This window comes from Ranitomeya variabilis, chromosome 5 (genome assembly GCF_051348905.1).
Source record: "Ranitomeya variabilis isolate aRanVar5 chromosome 5, aRanVar5.hap1, whole genome shotgun sequence".
Lineage (NCBI taxonomy): Eukaryota > Metazoa > Chordata > Amphibia > Anura > Dendrobatidae > Ranitomeya > Ranitomeya variabilis.
The window spans coordinates 74,060,006-74,079,747 of NC_135236.1; the positions used below are offsets into that span (position 1 = coordinate 74,060,006).

A 19,742-nucleotide genomic window follows, 5' to 3' on the forward strand; every position below is an offset into this window, starting at 1 on the left:
TAGAGATGGCTATTCCCCATGTTGCTCCTTCCCCAGTCCCTCGGGTGCTGGTTCGAAGTCGAGACCCCCCTCCTTCCCCAATTCCTTTTGGTTTCTGGGTTGAGGTCGAGGAGAGGATAAAGGCCCCTGAGGGTGACAACAGCACCCTCCCTAATCCCCCTCTGGGGGTATTAGGTTGAGACGCCTCAGGTAGGGCCTGTACAGACAGCATTCTACAGCTCCCAGCAATGGGCCAGCACACTGCGCCTGCATCCAGGGACCCCAGCCCAGCTGCGGGCTCCTGTTGGGGCCGGGGGGAGTGCAAGCAGGCATGGCACAATACAGACACAGGGCTCCCTGCGTCCCTGTCTCTGCGGCAGCACCAGCTCTACACTGTGTTCCAAATTATTATGCAAATAATATTTCCTCATATTTTCTCTAAATTACCTATCTGAATTGCAGTCATTGTTGTTTTCCAGTCATCTACTATTCTAGTATAATTGCAATGTTTTGGAACAAACTGCCTATGAAAACAGTATCTTTTTAAAAAAAAAATAAACACTCAAAATGCATGTTCCAAATTATTATGCACAGCAGAGTTTTCAACCTTTTTTATTTTGAACAAAAAAATGGTCAATTGTGAAGTTATAAGCATTATCAGCTTATTACAAAATGAAATCAAACAGTTTTCAAGTGAAAACTTTATTCTAGGTGATGTTACATTTGCACATAGGACCCCTTGTTCGAAAGAAGCTTCTGAACTCTCTCGTCCATTGAATTTGTCAGTTTTTGGATGGTTTCTGCATCAATTGTTTTGCATGTGGACAGAATACCCTCCCAGAGCTGTTGCTTAGATGTGAACTGCCTCCCGCCATCATAGACACTCCTTTTGATGATGCTCCAGAGGTTCTCAATGGGGTTGAGGTCAGGGGAAGATGGTTGCCACACCATAAGTTTGTCCTCTTTTATGCCCATAGCAGCCAGAGATGCAGATGTGTTTTTTGCAGCATGAGACGGTGCTTTATCATGCATGAAAATGATCTTGCTGCGGAAAGCACGGTTCTTCCTCTTGAACCATGGCAGGAAGTGTTTTAGAAACTCCACATAGATTATGGAGTTTATGATCCCTGAAGAGGTAAAGATGAAGGGGCCAACAATCTCTCTCCCCATGATTCCAGCCCAAAACATTACTCCACCTCCTCCTTGTTGGCGCCTTAGCCGTGTTTTCATGGGGTGTCCATCTTCCACTCCATCCATCTGGACCATCGAGCGTTGCACGGCACTCATCGGTAAACAAAACAGTTTGGAAGTCAGTCTTCATGTATCGTTTGGCCCACTGGAGCCGTTTCTGCTTGTTGCAGTGGATAGAGGTGGTCGACAGGATGGCTTACGCACAGCTGCAAACCTCTGAAGGACCCTGCATCTTGTTGTTCTGGGGACGTTGGAGGCACCAGCAGCTTCAAAAACTTGTCTGCTGCTATGATAAGGCATTTTTGCAGCTGCTCTTTTAACCTTACGCAATTGCCTGTTGGAAAGAGTCCTCAATTTTTCCTTATCAGCACGCACACGTGTGTGCTGGGAATCAGCTACATACTTCTTGATTGTGCGATGATCACGATGAAGTGTCTTGGCAATGTTGATTGTAGTCATGCCTTGACCTTAATACTCCACAATTTGTTGCTTCTCAGCAGCCGACACATCCTTTTTCTTTCCCATTTTGGCAAAAAATGTAGGCTGCTTAATAATGTGGAACAGCCTTCTTAAGTAGTCTTGCCTTTATTTGGACACACCTGCCAAACTAATTTGCACAGGTATCTGCAATTGCTTTCAGTGATATAAAGAGCCCTGACACACATCACCATCAATGAGTTAAAATGACAATCAAAAAAATTCTAACCTTATCACTCCTAAACTCTATGTGCATAATAATTTGGAACACAGTGTATACTGCATCAGGGAGACCCCTACCGGGCTCCCCCTTCTGCTTATAGCCCCACCGCCATCCTGCCTTTAAATCCGGAGGGGTCCGGTTCAGATCCGACCCCCTCCCGGACTTTCGCGCCGGCCTGGAGCCCTTCTGGCCTCAGGCATCTAATTTAGGCCCCGGCTTCGGCCTAGCTGAAGCTGCCACCTCCTCTCCGCCCCCCGGCCCGCCCCCGGATGACAAATATGACACTCTACAGTGTCATACAGTGGGTGGATCGAGACAGAAAGGGCGCGTTTTTACACAGCCTTGCCGCCTTTTTCCAGCTCTCCGCCCCCTTCTCCTCCTTTCCTCTCTGTCTCAGCAGCCATTTTCGGCTGCAGATTAACCCTGCATCTCCCGGTCTGCAGGACCAGGACCAGGCAGCCAGTCTCCGGGGGGCACAGGACTGTGGATCTTCGGCGCTGGACCTAGGGGCACACTGGTGGGGTAAGATCACAGCTGGGTTTTTTTTTACTCAGCTGTGAATCCATATTACCTATAAGGCTCCCCTATAGGTTTCTCTACCCCTGTAAGGTCCTCTGCTGGCAGCACTTCTGCACTCTGTGCACTATGCCGGGCTCAAGGTCCAAGAGAACCAGGCAGAACTGCTATTATGCATTCTGCACAGCCTGCGGGACCTGTTGTGAATTCTGTTCTCGAACTCCCCCCTGTGGTTGTGAATGGTACTTCGGCGAGTTCTGTCCATGGACTCCCTCTGGTGGCTGTGAGTGGAGCTGCTGGTTCTGAGGTTCCTTCCCCAGCTGACCTCGTTTAGGCCTTGGCTGGCTGCTCTATTTAACTCCACTCAGATCGTTACTTGATGCCAGCTGTCAATGTCCTAGTACTGGTTCAGTTCTCTTGGATCTTTCAGATGACCTGTCTACTTCAGCAAAAGCTAAGTCCCTGCTAGCTTATTTGTTACCACTGTTTTTTGTCCAGCTTGCTATCATGATTTTGTCCTGTTAGCTGGAAGCTCTGGGATGCAGAGTGGCACCACCGCGCCGTGAGTCGGTGCGGTGGTTTCTTTTGCACACTCTGCGTGGTTTTTTGTTAGTTTTTTATGCTGACCGCAAAGATACTTTTTCTATCCTCAGTCAGTTTAAGTTAAGTCTGGCCTCCTTTGCTGAAACCTATTTCATTCCTGTGTTTGTGACTTCCATCTTAACTCACAGTCAATATATGTGGGGGGCTGCCTATTTCTTTGGGGAATTTCTCTGAGGCAAGGTAGGCTGTATTTTCTATCTTTAGGGGTAGTTAGCTCTTAGGCTGTGAAGAGGCGTCTAGGCAGAGTCAGGAACGCTCCATGGCTATTTCTAGTTGTTGTGATAGGATTAGGGGTTGCGGTCAGCAGAGCTCCCACTTCCCAGAGCTCGTCCTGTATTACTAGTTTGCTCATCTGGTCATTTCTAGTGCTCCTAACCACCAGCTCATCATAACAGGGACCGCTCTCCCCAGTAGTAGCACGTACCCGCATTGTCAGAACTGTATACAAACTAATGTGTCAGAGCCCCAAGAAGCCCCTGCCAATGCCTCGGTGTCTAATGCCACGCCGGAATGGGCTACTCAGATATCGCTGTTATGACCCCAGTGGACAGGGTCTCAGAGGAACGTGTAAGTCTGCAAGATACAAAAATCCAGCTCATAGGGCTGTGGTAACTGGATTGACCAAATAGCTACTCCTAACGCCAACACTAGAAGTAGCCGGGGATCATGCCTACGGTGATCGCTAGATGACTCGCGCCAGCCGGAGAATCTAACTACCCCTAGGAGAAGAAAACAAAGACCTCTCTTGCCTCCAGAGAAAGGGACCCCAAAGCAAGATACAAGCCCCCCACAAATAATAACGGTGAGGTAAGAGGAAATGACAAACACAGAAATGAACCAGGTTCAGCAAAGAGAGGCCAGCTTACTAATAGCAGAATATAGCAAGATAACTTATCTGGTCAACAAAAACCCTATAAAAATCCACGCTGGAGATTCAAGAACCCCCGAACCGTCTAACGGTCCGGGGGGAGAACACCAGCCCCCTAGAGCTTCCAGCAAAGGTCAGGATACAGATAGGAACAAGCTGGACAAAAATACCAAACAAAAACAAAAGCAAAAAGCAAAGAAGCAGACTTAGCTTGAAAAACAGGAACCAGGATCAGAGGACAAGAGCACAACAGATTAGCTCTGATTTCAACGATGCCAGGCATTGAACTGAAGGTCCAGGGAGCTTATATAGCAACGCCCCTGAACTAACGGCCCAGGTGAGGATATAGGAAAAGACAGACGCTCCAGAGTCAAATCACTAATGACCACTAGAGGGAGCAAAAAGCAAAATCACAACATATCGCAATCTATGACGCAGTCTATAGATAACCTAACCTCCACATTGCTTCAGGCTCTGCAGGGTCATGCCCCGGCTATGACCCTTACCCAGCAAAGGGAGAGCTTGACTCAGGAACAAGATGACCCTGGCACATCCACGTCTAGGTCAGGACGCAAGCGGACCCATAGATCAAGTCCTTCTGCGTCATCCCATAGCACACGGTCATCCCCCTCTAGGGATAGACACCGTAGCTCCAGGTCATCTAGACCGTCCCATTCCAGGGACAGACGATGCAGATCTCCGCAATCCCCGACCAGAGAAGGCCTCCTCCCCGGCCCACTCAGCATGGGACGCCTCAGTGATACACAGGATTCGGAAGGCATCTGTGACTCTGACTCAGACAGAGAAACGGAGGGGTCCCTGATCCCAATCCCTCCTAGCAATACAGCGCTAGTTGAGGACATAATTTCATCCATCCATCGGGTGCTGGAAATTTCTGATCCGCCACCAGAGGCCCCAGAACATTAGATTTCCTTTGAAGAACCTCTGAAGCCACCTAAGGACACCAAGGAATGGACAGATCCAGCTGAAGTGGACCCCCCAGTCTCTAGGCTAGCAGCACAGACCCTCCTTTCACTGCCAGATAGCTCAACCCTCAGGGACGCAGCAGACCGGCAGGTAGAACGCATGGCTCGTTCAATTTTCGAGGCAGCAGGGGCATCCCTGGCTCCCGCATTCGCCTCAGTTTGGGCTGCCAAGGCCATTCTGGCCTGGGCAAAGAATTTACAAGCTCTCCAAGCATCCGCTCCTGAGCTGTCGGACCAAGCGGTTCAAATAGCAGTTGTAGCAGACTACATGCTCCATGCAGCTCTGGATTCAGCAAGGGGAGTAGCGGGGATAGCATCAAACGCCATCACGATTCGGCGTATCCTCTGGCTGCGGGAATGGAAAGCGGACGCAGCCTCAAAGAAGTCCCTCACGCACCTCCCCTACCTCAGTGGGAGACTTTTCGGTTAACAGTTGGACACTATGATATCCAACGCCACCGGGGGTAAGAGTACTTCTCTTCCCCAACTGAAACCTAAACGCACTTACAAGAAGCGTAACCAAACTCGATTCCGATCCTTTCGGAATTCCTCCGGCTGGTCCGTCTCGCGTCCAGCACAAATTCGTAACCGTTCCCCACTCATGGACAACTCACAATCGACACAAAGGTCGGACAAGACCTGGCAGTCAAAAGCAGGCCAGCCTAAGCCCAGAGGAGGAAAATCTCAAACTTTCTCCTCATCATGACTCACGGACTCCGGAAGACACCACACCAGTAGGCGGACGACTTTTGCTCTTTCATCAAGTCTGGCTGCCTATTACAGAAGACAGGTGGGTCAGGGAACTAGTGTCTTCCGGATACAAAATAGACTTCACCTCCAACCCACCGGACCGATTCTTCCTCTCTGTCCCCCCACAACCGCCAGCCAAGGCTCGTGCCTACCACCAAGCGGTCTCCTCGCTTTTTCAAGCAGGAGTCATGGTACCGGTACCCACGACCGACCGCTTCCGAGGGTTCTACTCCAATCTGTTCATAGTTCCCAAGAAAGGAGGCAGCGTACAGCCCATACTAGACCTAAAACAGCTCAACAACTATGTACGGGTCCGTCATTTCCACATGGAGTCCCTTCGGTCCATCATTGCGTCCATGGAGAAGGGAGAATATCTCGCCTCCATAGACATACAAGGCGCATACCTGCATATACCCATTGCACCTGCCCATCAGAGGTTTCTCAGGTTCGCAATAGGCCAGGACCACTACCAATTCGTGGCTCTCCCTTTCAGACTCGCCACGGCTCCCAGAGTGTTCACCAAGGTCATGGCAGCCACCATGGACGTCCTGCACTCCAGAGGCATAGTAGTCGTTCCATACCTGGAGGATCTACTCATCAAGGCTCCCACCTTCAAGGACTGTGAGCTCAGCGTCTCAATCACAACCGATATTTTCAGTCGCATGGGCTGGTTAATCAACCTACAAAAGTCATCACCAACCCCGAGTCAGTCCCTGACCTTCCTGGGAATGTTATTCAACACCTCCAGGGGTCTAGTGCTCCTTCCCAAGGACAAGGAACTGGCTCTCCGACTAGCAGTTCGCACCCTCCTCTGCAAACCCCCTCGATCTCTCCAGTTTGCCATGAGAGTCCTCGGCAATAGAAGCAATAGAAGCTGTCCCATTTGCCCAGTTTCACCTCAGACCTCTCCAACTAGCCATTCTCAAGTCCTGGGGCAGGAATCCCTTTTCTCTCGACAGGGAGTTCCAGCTAACGTCGTCAACCAGGAGGTCCCTGCACTGGTGGCTCAAGCCAACCTCGCTAGCAAAGGGGAAATCCTTCCTCACAGGTCAATGGAAGGTTCTGACCACGGACGCGAGCCTGACGGGTTGGGGTGCGGTGCACCTACACCACAGGGCACAGGGCAAGTGGTCCCCAGTGGAAACGACCATGCCCATCAACATCCTGGAAATTTGTGCCATCCTTCTGGCATTGAGGGTTTTCCATCACTTACTGGCAGCCTCTCACATCAGAATACAGTCGGACAATGCCACGGCTGTGGCATATGTGAATCACCAAGGGGGGACCCGCAGTACCCAGGCGATGCGAGAAGTGTCACACATCCTCCGCTGGGCGGAGGACACAGGGTCGGTTCTTTCGGCGTTCCACATTCTGGGTGTGGACAACTGGGAAGCAGACTTCCTCAGCCGACAAGGAATAGACTCAGGAGAGTGGTCTCTCCATCCCGAAATTTTTCAACAGATCTGTCTCCGCTGTAGGACCCCGGATGTGGACCTAATGGCATCCCACTTCAATGCCAAGGTCTCCAACTTCATGGCCAGAACACACGATCCGCGGTCGCTCGGAGCAGACGCTCTGGTTCAAGACTGGACCCAGTTCCAGCTTCTGTATATTTTTCCTCCTCTCCCCCTGATATCCAGAGTGGTGAGGAAGATCAAACAAGAGGGAGTTCCAACCATCCTAATTGCACCGGACTGGCCCAGACGCACATGGTACGCCGACATCGTACAACTCACAGCAGACCCCCACCCTGGCATCTCCCCGACCGCCACGATCTTCTATCACAAGGCCCGTTCTACCACCAGGACTCAGGGGCTCTCAATTTGACGGCGTGGCCCTTGAGACCTGGGTTCTAACCCAGGCAGGGGTCTCGACGGATGTCATTGGAACCATGATCAGAGCACGGAAACCAGCCTCTGCCAAGATTTATTACCGTACCTGGAAAGCTTTCTTTACCTGGTGCGAATCTCGTGGCCAGATCCCACTCCCTTATTCCCTACCCAAAGTACTTGGTTTTCTCCAATCGGGTCTGGAGGCCGGGCTGTCATTGGGCTCGCTTAAGAGCCAGGTGTCAGCCCTCTCAGTGCTTTTTCAAAGGCGCATTGCTACCAAGCCGCAAGTAAGGACTTTTCTTCAGGGGGTTTCCCGATTGGTTCCCCCCTACAGACGACCACTAGAAACGTGGGACCTCAACCTGGTCCTGACAGCATTGCAGGAAGCACCCTTCGAACCCCTTAAGGAGGTCCCGCTCCGCCTTCTTTCCCAGAAGGTGGTTTTCCTGGTGGCAATCACCTCGCTACGCAGGGTGTCTGAACTGACAGCACTCTCCTGCAGACGGCCCTTCCTGGCTTTTCACCAGGACAAGGTAGTTCTTCGTACGGTCCGATCCTTCCTTCCGAAGGTTGTGTCCGATTTCCACCTCAATGAGGAAATTTCACTACCATCCCTTTGTCCGGTTCCGGTTCATAGAGTGGAGAAGGCTCTGCATACGCTTGACCTTGTCAGGGCATTGCGTATATACGTGTCTAGGACTGCGTCCTTCCGGAGGTCTGATTCTCTTTTCCTCCTTCCGGAAGGCGGCCACAAGGGTCTGCCAGCTTCCAAAGCTACCTTTGCCAGGTGGATCAAATCCACCATACAAGAGGCCTACCGCCTTAAGAATTCTCCTCTTCCAGCCGGTATTACGGCACACTCTACACGGGCGGTAGGGGCCTCCTGGGCCATTCGGCACCAGGCTTCGGCACAACAAGTGTGTAAGGCGGCCACTTGGACTAGCTTACACACATTTACTAAACACTACAGGGTTCATACCCAGTCCTCAGCGGACGCGAGCCTGGGTAGATGTGTCCTGCAGGCGGCGGTGCCCTAAGTATAGGGGCCTGTCTGCACAATATTCGTCCATTGCTTCCCACCCAGGGGCTGCTTTAGGATTTCCCATGGTCCGGTGTCCCCCAATGAGGCGACAGAGTAAAGGAGATTTTTGTGTACTCACCGTAAAATCTCTTTCTCTTAGCCTCTAATTGGGGGACACAGCTCCCACCCTGTTGCCCTTTCCGGGCCGTTGTAACTGTTGAGTTCTCATATTGTTTTCTTGAGCTCGTACATAGTTGCCTTCTTACAGGCATAATTATGTTATTCATGTTACGTTCCTCCTACTGCTTTTGCACAAAACTGGAGAAGGCTGATGCCGTCCAGGGGTGTATACTGCACAGGAGGAGCCACGGTTAATCTTTTTCAGATTCTGCATAGTGTCGCCTCCTAGTGGACAGCAGCATATCACCCATGGTCCTGTGTCCCCCAATTAGAGGCTAAGAGAGAGAGATTTTACGGTGAGTACACAAAAATACCTGTCTTTAGTCCTGGAGGCAGGTCTTAACCCCCCTGCTGCACACGCCACGCCGCCGTCACTCAAGGCTTCTTCAGCGCTGGGCGCCGCCCCCTCCGCGCTGTTTTCAAATCAAATCCGGCGCCTGAGCTGTTTTGTTCTGCCTGGGGCAGGCGCAGTGAGCGCTGCTTGTCTGACCTCAGATGCAGTCTCGATCAGCTGAAGATACACACGCTGTAAGGCAGGGGACCTGGGTGAGTGGCTGACACACGCAGTGCGCATGCCCAGGAATCCCAGCCCCGCACTGTGCATAATGCATAACACTGCGGGGCTGGGATTCACAAGCTGGGTGGCCGCACAGGCGCAGTCTGCGAGACTGCATGTGGGGTCAGACGGACAGCGCTCACTGCGCCTGCCCCAGGCAGAACAAAACAGTGCAGGCGCCGGATTTGATCTGGAAACAGTGGCGAGGAGGAGGTGGCGCCCGGCGCCGAAGAAGCCTTGAGCGACGGCAGTGTGGCATGTGCAGCAGGGGGGTTAAGATCTGCCTCCTTGACTAAAGACAGGTATTTTTGCGAAATTATATAACGCTTTATTTCTGCTTTGACTGCACCAATAACTAAAAGAGCCACCGTGTCAGAATGCAGCATTACTGCTGCACAAGGTGGCTCTTTTAGTTTCTAACGGCTGGAGGGGGTGTCAGAGTCCCTTTAATGTTACAGTGGAGAAAGAGACCCAGGACATTTCCTGCATACAGTACTAGTTCAATATCAAAACAAAAGTGGTCTTCTAGGCATTAACTTTCAAGGATACAGCCCATTTTCCATTTTCATTTTTGCTATATTTTTTTAACTTTCCCATCGATATAGCAGCATGAGGGCTTGTATTTCCTTTTCTTTCTTTTTTTAGGTGAGTTACAGTGTTGAATTTGATGTATTCTGTAAATTTATTATTTTTTATTGTACAGTTGTATGAAAAAGTGTTTGCCCCCTTCCTGATTTCCTATTCTTTTGCATGTCTGCCACATTAATATGTTACAGATCACCAAACAAATTTAAACATTAGACAAAGATAACAGAAGTAATCACAAAATGCAGTTTATAAATGAAGGTCTTTATTAAGGAAAAAATAAATCCAAACCTACAGGACCCTGTGTGATAAAGTGATTGTCCCCCTTTTCCCCCTTAAAGCACAATTAATTTAGGTTTTATCACATCTTTGTGAAACTGAGTTTCAAATTCCCTAGCCACGCCCAGGCCTGATTACTTCCACACCTGTTCTCAATCAAGAAATCACTTAAATAAGACCTGTCTGACAAAGTGAAGTAGACCAAAAGCTCCTTAAAAGCTAGACATCATGTCCTGATCCAAATAAATTGTGGAACAAATGAAAATCAAAGTAACTGAGATCTTTCAGTCTGGAAAATGTTATAAAGTAACCTAAAGCTTTTGGACTCCAGTGAACCACAGTGAGAGCCATTATCCACAAATGGCAAAACATGGAACAATGTAGAACCTTCCCAGGAGAGCCTAGCTGACCAAAATTACTCCAAGAGTGCAGCGACGACTCATCCTAGAGGTCACAAAAGACCCCACAACAACATCCAAAGAACTGCAGGCCTCACTTGCCTCAGTTTAGGTCAGTGTTCATGACTTCACCATAAGAAAGAGACTGGGCAAAAATGGCCGTCCCACAGCGACATCGTGTACCCATCGGTCTTAAACCCTTACCACGTATCCTACGACGTCAGTGTGAATAGGGGCAGGGTCCTACCGAGATTGTGAAATGGCCGCAGTGTGAACGTGCTCCTACACCTCGCACATACACCATCTCTGTGTATGGGGATGAAGCCCGTCACGTTGTCTTCTAGGTGGAGCCTCTGTATCAGCTGCTGAATCTTGTACCTGGCGCCACAATATAGTTGTGCAGTCGGTTTGTGTTGATCTTTGCCCGTTTAGTGATTCATGTGTAATCTGGGTCAGAAAATCATCATTACATGTGATGTGATCTCACGTCAGCTTTCTTGCCAAATGTGTCATTCTACAGTTTTCATTTTTATTTTTTTTTATTACTTTTATACAATTACTACACTTCTCTGAAAAAAAAATTGCTTTTGGATCGCTGTAGTCCCAGACAAGTCTGTTTTTTTTTTTTTGGTTTTTTTTTACGCCAGCTAAAATGTATGAGATCTCATTTTGTGTGTGACAAGCTATAGTTTTCTTTGATCGCTTTTGATAAACTTTATGGGAGACATAATAAACAAAAAAAGACATAATTTCTACATTTTTTTTTTTTATATGCACCATTCACCCTTGGATATAATTGTCATGTTATCTTTATTCTGCGGCTCGATTACAGTCATGACAATTCTAGATTTATAAAAGTTTTGTAAGTTTTGCACGAGCAATGCTTTACAAAATGTACTTTTTATGGGTCAGTATATTCTGAGACCCATAATTGACATTTCTCTGCAGATATATGAGGGCTTTCTTTTGTGGGAAAAGCTGTTGTTTTGCTGGCACCATTGTTGGCTATATACAACCTTGTGTGATCACTTTAAGTCTTATGGTAGCAATCCTGAACCTTTGACAGACCATCAAATCTGGAATTGTTTGTCAATGATAAGTTGTTTTTTTTTTTTTTTTTTACGTAGTTCATTTTGCAGGTCAATAACATTCCGGTGATACTAATTTATTCTTTTTCTTTTTTTTTTTAAACAAAGAAAGTCCGTCTCACAAGCCCCTCTCATTTTTGAAGGGGTAAAAGTGCTGGGATCGGAGTTGGGTCCGATCTCCGCACACTCAGCAGGAGCGCAGCTGTGTATAATAGCCGCCTCCTGATGTGGATGATCATGGCACAACTACTGTACCCAATCCATCCCTCAGATGTAACTAAATGTGGGAAATCACTTACAATCTGGATGTGAGAAGGGGTTAAAGCAGATTTCTATTGCTCACATTTACAGTTTTCAAACCTTCAGAGCTGAAATCTCCCAGAATTCAGAGCTTGCTTTGGTGATTTTCAGTCTTGGAGGTGCCATCTTTATACCACACACTCTACAGTAAGGAAAAAACTAACTGTCCTATGTATTGTAGGACTTCAGGGGGTGTCTATTCACAAGCTTGTTGACTGTGACGGCCAGCAGAATTGTGATTGCAGCTCTGGACTCTATGAAAAATAATACAATGTATTTACAAAGTTAGGGCCCTTTTGATTTTTTTCCTGGTTTTATCCTATTGCAGCTATAATATAATGATTTTTTTTTTTTGGTGGGATAATAAAGTTATTACTGGAATATGATCCCTAAAAAGACCGGTTGATGCCCATTGTGACACCGTACTACTGTCTCCTCTATAGGATCTCTGATTCTCTTTGATCTGCTCACTAATCAAGTGGATCCTGAAGAAAATGTTCCTCTCAAGGCAAAGGTAACCTAGACCACTCGCTCCTAATTTCCAGTGTGTAGATTCAGCTGTTATAGTTTTTTTTTTTTTTTTTGCTTCTTCCAGAGGCAGTCTTATACCATCAGGCATGACGGTGGTCTATGGCTACAGAAGTGGAGTAGGAGTACCACCTCTTACCTGCCGGCATTCCTTGCTCTTCTTTTGATTACCTGGTCTGATATTGCGCCAGGTCGGCTAATGAAAAGGAAATCCGCGAGTGCCATCAGGTAAGAGGTGGTCCTCCAGCTCCCCTTCATCCTAACTGCTTTTACAAGCCTCCGAACCTTTCACGATGGCACAAGCCGCCTTTTCGGCTGGCGGCCACCACTACGTGAGACCCTACTCTTTGTAGGACTTTGTAAAGTTCTATCCACTGCAGAAGTACATGTTTGCTGCTATGGTTATTGGTGCTGCTTTGGCGGTATGGGTGATCCTATACATTGGGACACCCTAAATGTGAATATTTACTCTGTCGCCTCATTTGGGGACACAGGACCATCGGTGTTATGCTGCTGTCCACTAGGAGGCGACACTATGCATAATCTGAAAAAGATTAACTGTGGTTCCTCCTCTGCAGTATACACCCCTGGACGGCGTCAGCCTTCTCCAGTTTTTGCTTAGTGTCGCATAGGAGGCACACCTAAGATTTTTTACTCCATTTTTTTCCGACGGATTACAGATGAAGAAAAGTGGGTCTCCTGTGAGACTCCCGGCATGGCTCCTTCCTCGGCCCCCTATTACGGGGTGCCCGGTTGAAGTAGAAATGGCTATTCCCCATGCCGCTCCTTCCCCAGTCCCTCGGGTGCTGGTTCGAAGTCGAGACTCCCCCTCCTTCCCCAATTCCTTTTGGTTTCTGGGTTCAGGTCGAGGCGAGGATAAAGCCCCCTGATGGTCACACAGCACCCTCCCTAATCCCCCTCTGGGTCATTAGGTTGAGACGCCTCAGGTAGGGCCTGTACAGACAGCATTCTACAGCTCCCAGCAATGGGCCAGCACACTGCGCCTGCATCCAGGGACCCCAGCCCAGCTGCGGGCTCCTGTCGGGGCCGGGGGGAGTGCAGGCAGGCATGGCACATACAGACACAGGGCTCCCTGTGCCCCTGTCTCTGCGGTAGCACCAGCTCTATACTGCCTCAGGGGGACCCCTCACAGGGCCCCACCTTCCGCTTACAGCCCCACCGCTATCCTGCCTTTAAATCCGGGGGGGTCCGGTTGAGATACGACCCCCCCCCCGGACTTCCCCGCCAGCCTGGAGCCTTTCTGGGCATCAGGAATCTAATTTAGGCCCCGGCTTCGGCCTAGCTGTAGCCGCCGCCTCCTCTCCGCCCCCCCGGCCCGCCCCCCGGATGACAAATATGACACTCTACAGTGTCATAAAGCGAGTGGATCGAGACAGAAAGGGCGCGTTTTTACACAGCTTTGCCGCCTTTTTTCTCAGCTCTCCGCCCCCTTCTCCCCCTGTCTCTTCTCCTCGGCGGCCATTTCTACTGCAGCAAGGATTAACGCTGCATCTCCCGGTCAGCAGGACCAGGACTAAGCCAGCCAGTCTCCGGGGGGCACAAGACTGTGGATCTTCGGCGCTGGACCTAGGGGCATACTGGTGGGGTCAGATCACAGCTGGGTTGTTTACTCAGGCTGTGAATCCAAATTACCTATAAGGCTCCCCTATAGGTTTATCTACCCCTGTAAGGTCCTCTGCAGCTAGCCCTTCTGCACTCTGTTCACTATGCCGGGCTCAAGGTCCAAGAGAACCAGGCAGGACTGCTATTATGCATTCTGTACAGCCTGCAGGACCGCTCTCCCCAGTGGCAATGTAACGCGCTGCCAGGACTGCATCCAGACTACTGTTTCAGAGCCCCAAGAAGCCCCTGCCAATGCCTCGGTGTCTAATGCCACGCCGGAATGGGTCACTCAGAGGTCGCAATCTATGACGCAGTCTATAGATAACCAAACCTCCACATTGCTTCGGGCTCTGCAAAGTCATGCCTCGGCTATGACCGCTACCCAGCAAAGGGAGAGCTTGACTCAGGAACAGAACGACCTGGCACATCCACGTCTAGGTCAGGACGCAAGCGGACCCATAGGTCAAGTCCATCTGCGTCATCCCATAGCACACGGTCATCCCCTTCTAGGGAGAGACACCGTAGTTCAAAGTCATCTAGACCGTCCCCTTCCAGGGTCAGACAATGCAGATCTCCGCAGTCCCCGACCAGAGAAGGCCTCCTCCCCAGCTCACCCAGCAGAGGACGCCTCAGTGATACACAGGATTCGGAAGGCATCTGCGACTCCGACTCGCACAGGGAAACGGAGGGGTCCCTGATCCCAATCCCCCCTAGCAATACAGCGCTAGTCGAGGACATAATCTCTTCCATCCATCGGGTGCTGGACATTTCTAATCTGCCACCAGAGGATTTCCTTTGAAGGACCTCTGAAGCCGCCTAAGGTTTTCTCTAACCACCCAGCGTTTAAAGTGATCCTTATAGAGCAGCTGTCACAGCCTGAGAAAAAATTCACTAATCGCAAATATCTGGAGGCAAGGTACCCTTTCCCACAGAAGGACACCAAGGAATGGACAGATCCACCCGAAGTGGACCCCCCAGTCTCTAGACTAGCAGCACAGACTCTCCTTTTCACTGCCAGATAGCTCAACCCTCAGGGACGCAGCAGACCGGCAGTTAGAACGCATGGCTCATTCAATTTTCGAGGTGGCAGGGGCCTCCCTGGCTCCCGTGTTCGCTTCAGTTTGGGCTGCCAAGGCCATACTGGCTTGGGCCAAGAATTTATAAGCTGGCCTCCAAGCATCTGCTCCTGAGCTGTCGGACCAAGCGGTTCAAATAGCAGTTGTAGCAGATTACATGTTTCATGCAGCTCTGGATTCAGCAAGGGGCTTAGAGGGGATAGCATCAAACGCCATCACGATTCGGCGTATCCTCTGGCTGCGGAATGGAAAGCGGACGCAGCCTCAAAGAAGTCCTCAGTGGGTGACTTTTCAGTGAAAAGTTGGACACAATGATATCCAACGCCACCGGGGGGGAAGAGTACCTCTCTCCCTCAACTGAAACCTATACTCACTTACAAGAAGTGTAACAAAACCGATTCCGATCCTTTCGGAATTTCTCGGGCTGGTCCGTCTCGCGTCCAGCACGAAATCGTAACCGTTCCCCACACAGGGACAACTCGAGGTCGACGCAAAGGTGGGACAAGACTTGGGAGTTAAAAGCAGGCTAGTCAAAGCCCAAAGGAGGTAAACCCTCATGACTCACTGACCCCGGAAGACATCCCACCCGTAGGCGGCCGACTTTGCTCTTCCAGCAAGTCTGAATGCCTACTACAGAAGACAGGTGGGTCAAGGAACTAGTGTCTTCTGGATAGAAGATAGATTTCAACCTCCAACCCACCGAACCGAGTCTTCCTCTCTGTTCCCCCAAAACCGCCAGCCAAGGCTCATGCCTTCCACCAAGCGGTTCCCTCGCTTCTTCAAGCAGGAGTCATAGTACCGGTTCCCACGGCCGGGCGCTTCCGAGGGTTCTACTCCAATCTATTCGTAGTCCCCAAGAAAGGAGGCAGCGTACGGCCCATACTGGACCTAAAACAACTCAACAAATATGTACGGGTTTGTCACTTCCGCTGGAGTCTCCTTCGGTCCATCATTGTGTCCATGGAGAAGGGAGAATATCTAGCCTTCATAGAAATACAAGATGCATACCTGCATATACCGTTTGCACCTGCTCGTCAGAGTTTTCTCAGGTTCGCAATCAACCAGGACCACTACCAGTTCGTGGCTCTTCTGTTCGGACTCGCCACGGCTCCCAGAGTGTTTACCAAAGTCATGGCAGCCACCATGGAAGGTCCTGCACTCCAGAGGCATAGTAGTCGTTCCATACCTGGACGATCTACTCATCAAGGCTCCCACCTTCAAGGACTGCGAGCTCAGCGTCTCACTCACAATCGACACTGAGTCGCATGGGTTGGTTAGTCAACCTACAAAAGTCATCACCAACCCCGAGTCAGTCTCTGACCTTCCTGTGAATGCTATTCAACACCTCCAGGGGTCTAGTGCTCCTTTCCAAGGACAAGGCACTGGCTCTCCGTCTAGGAGTTCGCACCCTCCTCCGCAAACTCCCTCGATCTCTCCGGTTTGCCATGAGAATCCTCGGCAGGATGGGGGCAGCAATAGAAGCCTTCCCAGTTTCGCCTCAGGCCTCTCCAACTAGCCATCCTCAAGTCCTGGGACAAGAACCCTTTCTCGACAGGGAGTTCCGGCTAATGTCGTCAACCAAGAGGTCCCTGCACTGGTGGCTCAAGCCAACCTCGCTAGCAAAGGGGAAATCCTTTCTCACAAGTCATTGGAAAGTTCTGACCACCGATGCGAGCCTGGCGGGTTGGGCTGCAGTGCACCTACACCACAGGGCACAAGGCAAGTGGTCCCCAGTGGAAGCGACCATGCCCATCAACATCCTGGAAATTCGTGCCATCCTTCTGGCATTGAGGGCCTTCCATCACTTACTGGCAGCCTCTCACATCAGAATACAGTCGACAATGCCACGGCTGTGGCATATGTAAATCACCAAGGGGGGACCTGCAGTACCCAGGCGATGCGAGAAGTGTCACATATCCTCCACTGGGCGGAGGACACAGGGTCGGTTCTCTCGGCGGTCCACATTCCAGGTGTGGACAACTGGGAAGCAGACTTCCTCAGCCAACAAGAAATAGACTCGGGAAAGTGGTCTCTCCATCCTAAAATTTTTCGCCAGATCTGCCATCGCTGGGGGACCCCGGATGTGGACCTAATGGCATCCCACTTCAATGCCAAGGTCTCCAACTTCATGGCCAGAACACACGATCCGCGGTCGCTCGGAGCAGACGCTCTGGTTCAAGACTGGACCCAGTTCCAGCTTCTGTACATTTTTCCACCTCTCCCCCTGATATCCAGAGTGGTGAGGAAGATCAAACAAGAGGGAGTTCCAACCATCCTAATTGCACCGGACTGGCCCAGACGTACATGGTACGCCGACATCGTACAACTTACAGCAGACGCCCCCTGGCGTCTCCCCGACCGCCACGATCTTCTATCACAAGGCCTGTTCTACCACTAGAACTCAGGGGCTCTCAATTTGACGGCGTGTCCCTTGAGACGTGGGTTCTAACCCAGGCAGGGCTCTCACCGGACATCATTGGAACCATGATCAGGGCACGGAAGCCAGCCTCTGCCAAGATTTATTACCGTACCTGGAAAGTTTTCTTTACCTGGTGCGAATCTCGTGGCCAAACTCCACGCCCTTATTCCCTATCCAAAGTATTTGGTTTTCTCCAATCGGGTCTGGAGGCCAGGCTGTCATTGGGCTCGCTTAAGAGCCAGGTGTCAGCCCTCTCGGTGCTTTCTCAAAAGCGCATTGCTACCAAGCCGCAAGTAAGGACTTTTCTTCAGGGGGTTTCCCGATTGGTTCCCCCCTACAGACGACCACTAGAAACGTGGGACCTCAACCTGGTCCTGACAGCATTGCAGGAACCACCCTTCGAACCCCTTAAGGAGGTCCCGCTCCGCCTTCTTTCCCAGAAGGTGGCTTTCCTAGTGGCAATCACCTCGCTACGCAGGGTGTCTGAACTGACAGCACTCTCCTGCAGACGGCCCTTCCTGGCTTTTCACCAGGACAAGGTAGTTCTTTGTACGGTCCCATCCTTCCTTCCGAAGGTTGTGTCCAACTTCCACCTCAATGAGGAAATTTCACTACCATCCCTTTGTCCGGTTCCGGTTCATAGAGTGGACAAGTCTCTGCATACGCTTGACCTCGTCAGGGCATTGCGTATATACGTGTCTAGGACTGCGTCCTTCCGGAGGTCTGATTCTCTTTTCCTCCTTCCGGAAAGCGGCCACAAGGGTCTGCCAGCTTCCAAAGCTACCCTTGTCAGGTGGATCAAATCCACCATACAAGAGGCCTACCGCCTTAAGAATTCTCCTCTTCCAGCCGGTATTACGGCACACTCTACACGGGCGGTAGGGGCCTCCTGGGCCATTCGGCACCAGGCTTCGGCACAACAAGTGTGTAAGGCGGCCACTTGGACTAGCCTACACACGTTTACTAAACACTACAGCGGACGCGAGCCTTGGTAGATGTGTTCTGCAGGCGGCGGTGCCCTAAGTATAGGGGCCTGTCTGCACAATATTTGTCCATTGCTTCCCACCCAGGGACTGCTTTAGGACGTCCCATGGTCCTGTGTCCCCCAATGAGGCGACAGAGTAAAGGAGATTTTTGTGTACTCGCCATAAAATCTTTCTCTTCGCCTCTAATTGGGGGACACAGCTCCCACCCTGTTGCCCTTTCCGGGCCGTTGTAACTGTTGAGTTCTCATATTGTTTTCTTGAGCTCGTACATAGTTGCCTTCTTACAGGCATAATTATGTTATTCATGTTACGCTCCTCCTACTGCTTTTGCACAAAACTGGAGAAGGCTGATGCCGTCCAGGGGTGTATACTGCAGAGGAGGAGCCACGGTTAATCTTTTTCAGATTATGCATAGTGTCGCCTCCTAGTGGACAGCAGCATAACACCCATGGTCCTGTGTCCCCCATTTAGAGGCTAAGAGAAAGAGATTTTACGGTGAGTACACAAAAATCTCCTTTTTCTTTTTTTGTGCAGACTTCCGTACTGAAATCGGAATTAAAGACAAACAAGCAGACGCTGGAAGACGTCATGAATCAGCTGGAGCTGGCGGAGTTCACTGATGTGTTAGAGCGAGAAAAGATGGACATAGACGCTTTGGTGAGTCTGACCCTTCCAGCTGTTCCTAAGTTTAACTCATGAGGTTACTGTCCTTTTTGAGAGGTGCGGCTCTGTAGAGGTGTTTTACTGCTTATATTTTTGCCCCATGTGTGTATAGGGTTTGTGCTCTGAGCAAGACTTGGAGAATATGGGCATTCCTTTGGGACCAAGGAAAAAAATCGTCCACTATATAAAACACAGAAGACCTCCTCTTCATGTAAGTATTTTCTTGGGCTGTTTTGTTTTGTTTGTTTTTTTTTATAAATGTTGATTTCCATGTTAGCAGATTCTATAGTTATATATTTGAGTGACCTTATATCTTAATTCAAATCTCGGGCATTAAATAAACGAGATTCTCTGCAGTAAATGAGTCTTATAAAACTAATGAAAACAGAAGAATTAATCTTTATTTACTTCTTAATTCTAGGACACAAAATGCACGGCTCCGGGGTCGTCTCCTAAGAAAGAATTAACACCACCTCCGTCCATGTCTGGCAGCACTTCCAGTATGGCCAATTATGAATACTGCGATGTAGGAATTGGACAGGTAAGAAACAGTCAGTCGTGCTTCAGCCTTGGTCTATGATTAGTTATAAGTAAGTGTGGGTGGCTGTGCTTTGC

General features: G+C 50.0%; 1 protein-coding gene across 7 annotated transcripts in view; it reads left to right on the top strand.

Annotated features, from left to right (window-relative positions):
• LOC143774550 (triacylglycerol hydrolase DDHD2-like) overlaps window positions 1–19,742 on the top strand; it is a 112,828-nt gene that overhangs the window by 58,606 nt on the left and 34,480 nt on the right. For all 7 annotated transcript variants that reach the window (XR_013215552.1, XM_077262260.1, XM_077262257.1 and 4 more), the window contains 4 exons: window positions 12,276–12,346; window positions 18,999–19,121; window positions 19,240–19,338; window positions 19,549–19,668. Coding sequence is in view for 6 of the 7 variants with exons in the window: in XM_077262260.1 (XP_077118375.1) it covers window positions 12,276–12,346; window positions 18,999–19,121; window positions 19,240–19,338; window positions 19,549–19,668 (413 nt within the window). In the remaining variant the exon portion in view is untranslated. The remainder of the gene's footprint in view (window positions 1–12,275; window positions 12,347–18,998; window positions 19,122–19,239; window positions 19,339–19,548; window positions 19,669–19,742) is intronic.